We start from the raw sequence: 10115 nt of genomic DNA, 5'->3' as shown, positions 1-10115 counted from the left end.
ACAAGAGATTAGTCTCTCTTCTGATTTTGTGACATTGTCTCTCCATGCCCTCTCGAATATGTATTACTGATCTAGCCTCTTTCTCAGCCATTTTCTAATGTAAGGAAACTATATTGTACTTTTCTGTTTTCCATTTCTGCTGGAAATTTGGTATTTAATCCCTAAAGATATAAACCTAGATTGTCTTCCAGCATATATTCCCATTCATATCCCATTTATTCTCTATTATGGTCAACTGTATTAGCTTCCTAACAACATGTAGCATTGTTTTTCCCAGCCCTGACTGTGTATGGGCTCACTGACCTATCACCGCCACTCTTCTGACTACGATCTTGGTTTTTACACTCATCTTCAAACATATACAATTAAATTCTGACCTGATTCTAACAGCTACAATGTCAAAAAATGTATTTGGATAATATATGTTAAGGATGTAAAGGTTGGCTGCTGAATCCCACTGACTCCAGGACCCAGGGATCCCTCCTTGCTGACTGCTGCAGCCCAGCCAGGGGCACGCAGGGACTCAGGACGTCTCTCCATCCCTGTCTGATGGACACGGCTCCTGTCCCTGTGTGCACATTTGGCCAGCGGCGAAGCTGAGCATCTGTCCCAGACAAGCACACACACACACACACACATACACACAGAGGGCACCAAGGCAGCCCGACACACAGACTACCTGACAGACCACTGCCTTTAGCCACAGTCACATAAAACCCAACAACCCTCACTTAAATGTAAGCAAGCCCAGTCCTGTTCCTCCTCTCTGGCTGATCAGGATTGAAGTCCTTTATGAAAACGTATGTGCCCTCACTTTCTAGATTCACAAGCACACTCACATTCACAGATCCTTGAATATCAGCCCAGCCTGTAAAGCCCTCTAATACCCATGCCTGGGCTCCCTTACCCCTTCTTCTACTTGCCAGCCAGTCCAACTTGAAGTTTGCTAGTAAGCAAAGGCATGTACGACATGCTCATCTCACAAGCACCCCCACAACCACATATCACTTGAATACTAACACAGCTTCTCAGTCTACCTGTGCCCAGACACTGGCTCCCCTTACCCAGCACAGGCTCTGACCTCGAGTCCTTCCAGATGCAGGCTTCCTCCTGCTCACCAACTAGTCCAGCTTGAAGTTTGCTAGCAAATTATACATACACGTGCACACAGGATTAAATTCACTGCGGGAAAAATAAACACGCTTTGGTATTTACAGGTGCTGCTATTTAGACCTCTCCCACATAAACATACACCCTGGTCCCTCCAGTTGCTGACATCTAGACCTCTCTGGCCCACGGTCCCTCCAGTTGCTACCACCCACACCTCTCTGGCATATCGGTCTCTCTAGTTGCTGGCACCAAGACCTATGGGGCCCTTCTCCAGTTGTTAGCACTTAGACCTTGCAGCACTTACACATAGGATAGAAAGTGAGATTACACAGTAAAAAAAAAAAAAGAAAAACAGTTAAGTAAAGGATTTAATAAGAAGACGGGACAGACTGCAGCAATCAAGCAGAGGGCTCAGTCAGACAAGCACATTGACTGGCAGCTTGCGCACAAGACTGGCCCCCTTAGTACCCCTCTCCTCTGTCTTCCCACACTTGCTCCTCCCCAATCCACCACCACCTTTCTCCACCTCCGGCCCTTCCTCTAAACATCCCATAACGAGCTGTGCACAGCCCCCCCCCCCGTGCCCCCCAAACACCCCAGCGCACCGAGGGCAGCCTCGCTCCCCCTTCCCACCGCTTGGCGAGCGCAGCCTGCCCGAAGGCCACTGATTGATGGGCCATTAGCCCTGAGGGCTGAGGAGGTCTGGTCTTTCTTATTGTCTCCCTTATCGCCTGCCGTTAGGTTTGTGTATCTGCGTGTTTATTTTATCACTTTCCTTGTTAGTTCTTCTAAACTGAAGACTTTGAGCCAGATAACTTAATGAGGTGGACGCTCCCCCATTCCACATACCCGCACAATACACACCTTGAGAGCTCCGAGGTCGCCTCAGGGAGGAGAGGGATCCATGAGTTGAGAAGTTCATGACTAAATGGCTTTGTACAAGCAAGAGGGAAAATCCGCTGAGAAGGAAAAAGAGACCAGGCATCCTAGAATGACACAGGGCTACAGCATCCCACGTCTTCTTTAAAGCATGGGTTTCACTCTAATTGGACCTGGCTCTCCTGCAAAACTACCCGCATCAATCACGTTTAATAAAATTGTACAAGAGCTTGGAATTGTGAGTCACCTATAGCGGCTGCCTGATGTGTATTCCCGTAACGTCTTGAGTGATGCTCCAGAATGAGAAATTAGACTTCTCATTGTGAAAACCTGTGCTGCTGATGTTATTAAACTCATCCTAAAGACCACTCTGCTGGACTACCTCCCCTTTGACCAGAAGTAATGTCGAAGCAAATGAGACGTAGAAAAAACATTAGGGAAAAACTTTCCAGAAGACTGAAATTTTCCAGCACAGTAAGAATAGTGAAGTGACAAGATCAGTCTCCTTGGAACATTCTGGAACAACCGCTGGAGGTTTTTTTCAAGAGCAAGTCAAGCAAAAGATCTCCCAGGAGTGGCACAATGCAGCTGACTCTGCACTAGTACATGGGACTGGACAAGACCAGTGGTTCCCAGGGGGGAGAGACTGAATCAGGGGGTTAAGGCATGGAGATCAGGCTAATAAGGTTTACTGGACATATGCTGAATAATACTTCTCTAAGAACCTCATCTTCCCTATCTATGAGAAGTCTTTTCTTCTCCACAAAGCCCCATGACTGTATTCTTAGAAAATAGCACTGAATTTGCACTCCAATAGACAGAAGGGTGGATGGATAGTGGATTTAAAGCATCATTAGATCCTGCTGGTCTCGGGCTGCTCAAGTGCCCCATCACAGCTTAGCCCTGGAGGCCTGTCTAAACTGCTCGTCATTTGAGACTGGTGCAGACATCAGCCATGGTCATGCCCCAGGACAGACCAGACACCCTCACAGCCTGACCTGGGGGCAACCTTCCCTGTCCCCATTAGACGCTCTTACTGCTACCTTCACAGCACCTGCTGCAGGGAAATCCCCCACAAATATACATGAGGCTTTTTGAGACAGCACATTTAAACCCTTGCAGCCAGCGACCATAGCAAGGCTGATGTTCTCACCCCAGATATTAGGGTGAAGAGCAGGGGAATTCCTTCACTTCGGTTCCCATGAGCGGGTTCCAGACCTGCAAGCAGTTCCTCCAGAGACCCCGATCCGACCCACTACAATTGAACAAGTGCTATCTCTAAAATCCCAGTTTATGATATTAAGGTCATGTATTCTGAATACATACTCTGTGGTCCACTTCTCATCTAACATAGAATCACAGAATCATTTAGGTTGGAAAAGACCCTTAAGATCATCCAGCCCAACCATTAACCTAGCACTGCCAAGTCCACCACTAAACCATGTCCCTAAGCACCATATCTACAAGTCTTTTAAATACCTCCAGGGATGGGGACTCAACCACTTCCCTGGGCAGCCTGGTCCCCAGGAACATATTCCTTACCTTTCCCATTTGTATATTTGGGAATTACTAAAGCCCTATACCATGCTGCTCAACCACACCTTAAATAGCTAATATTGTTGTAGCACTCCTCTATTCTACCATTGCTACACCAAACTGCACAATTTTTCATAAGGTCTGATTCTGCATCCATTTATGTATCTATATGAGAGGAGATTAAGTTCAAAGAAAAATAAAAGATGGCACAGAAGGACAGAGCACTGTGCATAGATGATACAGTTAAACTTTCTGCCTACAAGGTAAAGAAAAAACGGAAGAGAAACAGGAGAAACAAAATGTTGAGTCTTCAAAAAAATCTAATCACTAAATGAATAAGGGGAAATGATTGCTTCTTTTTCTATCCACTTTCCCATCCCTCCCTTCCTCCTTCCCTCCCTCTCCCACAAAAAAAAGAAATCTAGAAATTAACTGCAGCAGAATCTTTTTCTGTTTTAAGCTATTAAATAATCATTTTTCCTCAAGAAACATTGATGATTTAACTGACAGTTTATTTTAAAAATAGATCAAGCCTTCGGTTGTCATGCAAGTGCTGTATTTTATCCCTAATGGAAATAATTAAACTTACTTAAATGCATGAAGAAGCAAAGAGGAAATAAAACAGCCATCCATCTTATTCAAAGGTCTACCCAGTGTCTTGACCAGAAAACATAAGATTTTACACAGCAATGCTATAAAAGCTGAAAAACAAATATTCCATTCACCGTTGTCCTTGATCATTAACAAAGGGATAGGCTTTAGGATTTATGATAGTAGCAGGTACTGCAGTGACAATCTGTATGGTTCTCTATCTTCACATTGTCCTTAAGGGTAATCTTAAAGAAAGAAAACACACACACATAAGAAATAATTAGGATTAGCTAGACAGTAAAAACAGCATTCTCGAGTAAAAGATGTCTGAAGCCTTTTTCTTAACCATAAGGTACACAGGCTCTGTGGGGTACGTGTACCAGAAAAGCCTCTGAACGCCAACCTGTGAGGCTGCATCATCAGTGGCTTTCAGAGCCATAAAGAGAAAGTTTTCAATAGTGACATTCTGGTGTCCTTAATTTGGCACTTCTTAAAGTGTCTAATATTCAAAAAGTGTCAAGTAACCAATCTGTGAAAAATCAGGAAGTGTCCTTAGAGTTTTTCACACGGTGATTATAAAAACAGAGACCACAAACACGATGAGTCATTTTTATTTTTAATCTCAACCAAATTCTAGTTGCTGCCTCAGGGCAAGTATAATGTCAGTGGTCTAGAAAAAGAATCTATGCTCTACTCAGATGAAGAGCCAGGATTCAGCCAGGTTCAGCTGTAGGTGTCTATAGGTAAGTCAGGTACCTGGGCTCTCATCACAGCCAGTGGAGACCCAGCACTTTGTTCAGCTGCGCACACAGAGCTGTCAACTGCCATTTGAGATATCAGAGGGGATCCCACCAAGCCTCCAGCTACCACTCCAGAAGGTCTTTTATGGGTCCTGTGTTTGCCAGCCAAACACAGATGTCTTGAGTACCCCAGGGTATTTCATATAGCACCAAATCTGTGAGTGGGTAACTGACCTGAGCCTCTAGTCAACACATTTAATGAGCCTGATTCTGATCACCACAGAATAGACACCTAAGCTTGTTTCAACTAGCTCACTGTCTAGTCAATGAAATTTAAGGTTTGTTCACCTGGAGCTGAATCACTCCCAAAATAGTCAGCTTTAGCAGAATCTCTCTTTAAGAGAACCTTCCAGATGAGAGCGTTAAATGCTCAAATAGTTGCACACATTTACAGTTCCCTCTTGGTTATACTATTAAAAGTAAACACAACCTCAATTAATCTAATGAGCACAGATGGTTTTGGTCCCTCATTCCCATATATGTAATTGATAGTATTGACCAGCCACCTTCCCCGAGAACTTCTGCCTATGCAGGAAAGACACAAGGAAAATGACTAATTAAAATCAAATTCACACTGCATAGCATTTAAAGGGAGGGTGCACATCCAGTAGAGCTAAAAACAAGGGGACAGCAAGTCCATCACCAGAACTTCAGGTGTCATGAGTCAAAGTAGTTTCACTGAAGTCAGTGACAGTGCATCAATTTCCACATCCCAACTGAATATCAGACTCAGTACTGGTTGACATTTTAATTTCCTCTTTAGAAAAAAGAAAGAACCCAAGAGCAAAGGATATAAATGCCAAGGATGTTTCCCTCAAATAGTTCTCCAATGTCCTCCAGCAAAAACATATTCTTTTCTGTTCACTAGTTCAGCTAAACATTGCATCCTAAAACAAGCTTAAACGGGTCTCATTCACAGCCTCACCTTGGTAAAAGCCTTTGCTACGCAGCACGTTGCTTCTGATGTAATGTTCTTTGGAACGAGCATGGTCTTCTTGGACCTCATCGGAGTGGGATAGGCCCGGGAGAAACAGCACCCAGTGCACTGGTAAATGGGCGCTCCTGGCTTGGAAAAGAATCTGTTCTCCCCTAGCTTGCACTCTGGACAACCTGTCATAAAAATATAAGGAAGAGCCTTTTACTTGGTCTTCAGCTGTATTTTCATTTTCATAAAGAAAGGGAAAGTGCGGGCAGTAAGAGGAAGCACTGGCCGCATTTTGCTGCTTGATGCCTGCAGAACAGAAAAGCACAGACAGCAAAGCTCTCCTCTTCGGGGTCCTTCAACTCTGCAACATGCACTATCTGTAAAACTAGAGGGTGGGTTTCTAGGTAAGGCACGAGCATCATTGTATCTTTTCTGGTTTTCTAACTTAATTTTGTTGACAGTTGTGGAGGCTTTTTTTGTATGTCTACTACACTAGCTGTCCCTAGAAAACTTCCTACTAGCTACAGATGGTTAAATAGCACCAGCAGGATTTGTAGTGTTTCTTAAACATTGTCTGTATTCAGGCAAGACTCTGTTATCAATTTTTAAAAATGCCCAGTGATCCCGAGATTTTTGTAGCTCACATTTTTCTACATTCAGTTCGAGGCTGAATTAAAAAAAAAACAAAACAAACCACAAGCTCCAAAACACCCCTAAAATCTTCCTAATAAGCTTCTTTTGTAGAATGCTACACCACCAACATCCCATATTCTGGGATCTACAGAGGAAAAATATTCTGCATATTATGAGGAGAAGCTATGGTTCTGCTGGTCCTGATGTTATGTTGCCATTGAGATCTCAGGAGTACAAGAAACCAAAATGTTTCTATTTGATAATGTTTCAAGGATTAAGGTTACCCATGTCAGCGTGAGGACACAGTCATCTGTGAGGCTCTCGACCTGGAGAAATCAAGTTTAGAGAAGAAATAGGAAGTATATTTATAGCAAAATTACCTTGATTTATTATACCTTCATATCTCAGTGTCAATAAATGCAACTGAATGATAAGATTTATGACCGCATTTATAAAACATGTGAAAGTTTAATTAATACTCTTTACGAACAATTGCCCTATTTCTGAATGCTGAAAGCAGCTTACCCTGCATGAGAAACTCTCCATCTGGGAAAGCATGAAGAAGATGCAGAAATACAGACAAAATGGTCAAAGTGACAGCTGCATACTTCCCGTAGCAACCCATGATCTTTCTGGAAATACAAATAAATACATTTTTAAGGGACTGTTTTGCATTGGGTACAGTACTAGCATCCAGGCTACACACTGATAGAGCATTCAGCACAAGTAACAGAGACAATTTAGAACCAGGATTGGAAAATGAAAATGTAGTGTACTGATGTGCATTTTATAGGCTCAGAAAATTGACTTCAGCACCATAAAAAAATTGTGCCTTTCTTTCTGGCCTTAACAGTTTTTTCTGAATATTAACATAAACCACAGCACATAAACTTCAAACGTCGTAACTGCCTGATATTTATGGTAGACTGGATAAAGCCAGCAAATGCTTATGGGAGGATGAAAGAATCTGCAGAATCTGAGCCATGAAAAGACTAATTTAAGGGGAAATAATTTCACATCAGGACATAATTTCCTGAACCAAGAGTCAGATTATTTGTTCACACACTGACGTCTTTAGTGTCAAAGTCCCCATAAACAGATTTTCACAGTCCTGTCCCTCAGTGGGAGAAAGCGCCTCTGACCCTTGTAATTAGACAGGCACTATATGCTGTTCTCCAGAGCACCCGAGGGGACACGGTGCTGAGAGAGAGCTCAGGAGGGCTTGAAACAGCCCTGGGGCCACCTGCATCGCATGGAGGCCTCATCAGGGCAGCTCAGGGTCAGGGTGGTCCCGGGGAGTTCAGCATCTCTGCAGCCTTCTGGACCAAGATTTCTTTCAGGCTTCATTTTCCTGATGCAGCAAATTGACTTTTGGGTTCTGGTATAAACACACCCCCAGTCAGTTCAAACTTTTACAAATTTTTTCAGTAGATTAATTTTGTGAAAGAAGACTACATGCAGCACTGCACATCCATCCTTCTACTGCTAGCTCACAAGATGAAGTGGCCATAAATAGCATATTGGATGTTCTCTGGGTAATTCAACAGAAATGCAGTTGTGTGGCTATATTTGATCCAGATCAAAGGGTAATGTGTATCTCTGATATGAATAACTGGGGGAACCACAACATTAAAGATGCAGAATACGTAAGTTGCAACTGTACGAATATCGTCGCAAATTCTTTGCCTGATTTTTTTAAAAAATGAATTCACTTTTTTTCATTATTATTCACAATAAGATTGGACACACACACACAAATCCTCAGTTGTCTCCATATCCAAATATCAGATGTACTAAGTAAGGGATACATGCAGATCAGCAGGATGCTTTTTGATAATTACCACAGGACCTTTAAAATTATTCTGAAGCATTCTGTACCAGCCTGGTCAGAGACAAAAAATGATCATAAATTGGTCATAAACTGGTGTTTCTTTTGAGCTAGAGAACTCCTATGTGCCTGTGGCATGGCCTTGGAGGACTTCCCTTACTGAAGTCAGGCAGGATCTGAGGCTAAAGATGCCACACGCGTTTCTGCAACTTTATATTATAAACATCTGGCCAAGTAATGCTTCTTTTAAAAATCTTGGATTCATCTGAGCTATGGACACATAAAACAAAATACTGAACCTCACTTCTGCTCTCATCAGTATTAAAATGTAGTATTTTAGGCATGAAGTTTGTAACCTTCCTTCTCAAGCACTAAGCCTCCGCATTGTATTGACAATTTCATTGTGCTTAGTCAAAGACTGTTTTGGCCCAGTCTCTCACTCAGAAAACAGAATTTCCCCCTTAAAAAATTATTTTATTCCAAAGCATAGACCTGAGCCCTTACTTCAGAACTGAACAGGAATTACTTATATCCCACGGTAAAGTAATTGGGTCCATGGAGAAAAGAGCCCTATAAAGGATGATGAAGTATTAAATTCCCAAACAGGGGCAGCCTGTGCAGGTGACAGAGAGAGCAGCACTCCTTCACCCAACCTGGCTGGCCAGGGACAGTCTTGCCTCAGGGGACTGAGTTTCAGGGTCTTTTTATTGCTGAGACACAGAGCACATTTCAACAGGGGGACTTTCCCTGCCCTTGCAGATTACCCTGTGAGGGATTCTGGGCTGAGCACTGCTCACCTTCACCTTGAAGAGATGGTCCTTGGCTGTGGCTGTGCAGCAGTGCCTGGTTCACCAGCCCCAGTTTTTCCTGACTGGCTTCAGACAAGCATCCCAGGCAGCATCCCAAGCCCGCAGCTCCTCATCACCATACTCTTTACCTGCCTTCTCAGGAACGTTATCTGATCGTGCAGATCTCTCCACCTCTGCAGTTACCCCCCCAGGCCGTGCCAGCAGCTAACAGAGGGCTTGTCTGGGCTGTGTTTGAACTGCAGTGCTGACGGCATCTCCAGACTCTTGCAACTGGATCTTTTGAACAGTTTCTTCTATGCCTACATAGACCACCTGATCCCTTGACTTTAAAAGACTGAAACTGTCACACAAGAGCATGATGTGCTAATGACTGATGTGCAGGATAAGGCCCCGAGCTGACAACACTGAAATACACATTTTAGATACTGAAAGCTACTGTGCTTTGCAAGCAAAAAAAAAAAAAAAAAAAGACAAACAACCCCAAACATTCAATCCTTAACTACTTAAGAGCTTCTCTTCTTCCAAATACACCAGTCAATGCTGCTACTCCATGATAAATATTCTCTAGGGACAGAACAAATTGTGGCACCAAATATTTCTAAAAATGAGGTGGCAATGAGAGGGACAATAATGCCAGCAACAAAGAAATTGATCTTGAGATTTGGTGTACAGGTTATTTAAGCACGCTACAGTGATTAGGGAAGGCACTGACAACCCTAGCCGGGAAAGATGGTAGAAAATTGAGAGGGGAAAGTATAATTAAACAAAGATAGTTTTCGCATAATGGAAACATCTTTCTTTTCAGATTTTGCACCTACACAGCAGAATCCCTGCAACAACTGCCACAACGATGCAAATTTTCAAATAATGCCTACTTATATCTGCAGGGACAGGCAAACTTGAGGTGGTCCAAGGAATGAAACTACTTGCCTGGTATGATTATCTGAGAGTGAACATGGAGTACTGGGATGTGTGCAAAGAGAGTATTGATTAGCAGAGGGACA

The 10115-nt window shown here is 43.1% G+C and overlaps 1 protein-coding gene across 1 annotated transcript; it reads right to left on the bottom strand.

Moving 5' to 3' along the window:
• Positions 1-4283: 4283 nt before the first annotated feature.
• CGA (glycoprotein hormones, alpha polypeptide) lies at positions 4284-7099 on the bottom strand (the record flags this gene model as incomplete). The annotated part of the gene is made up of 3 exons (XM_082305693.1): positions 4284-4361; positions 5842-6026; positions 7000-7099. The coding sequence occupies 3 exons, from the start codon at positions 7097-7099 to the stop codon at positions 4284-4286; spliced, it is 363 nt and encodes a 120-aa protein (XP_082161819.1).
• Positions 7100-10115: the final 3016 nt, after the last annotated feature.

This window comes from Platalea leucorodia (assembly GCF_965183815.1).
Source record: "Platalea leucorodia genome assembly, chromosome: 3".
NCBI lineage: Eukaryota > Metazoa > Chordata > Aves > Pelecaniformes > Threskiornithidae > Platalea > Platalea leucorodia.
Note: the sequence above shows the minus strand (reverse complement) of the source record. Positions and strands in the feature narration are given on the sequence as shown.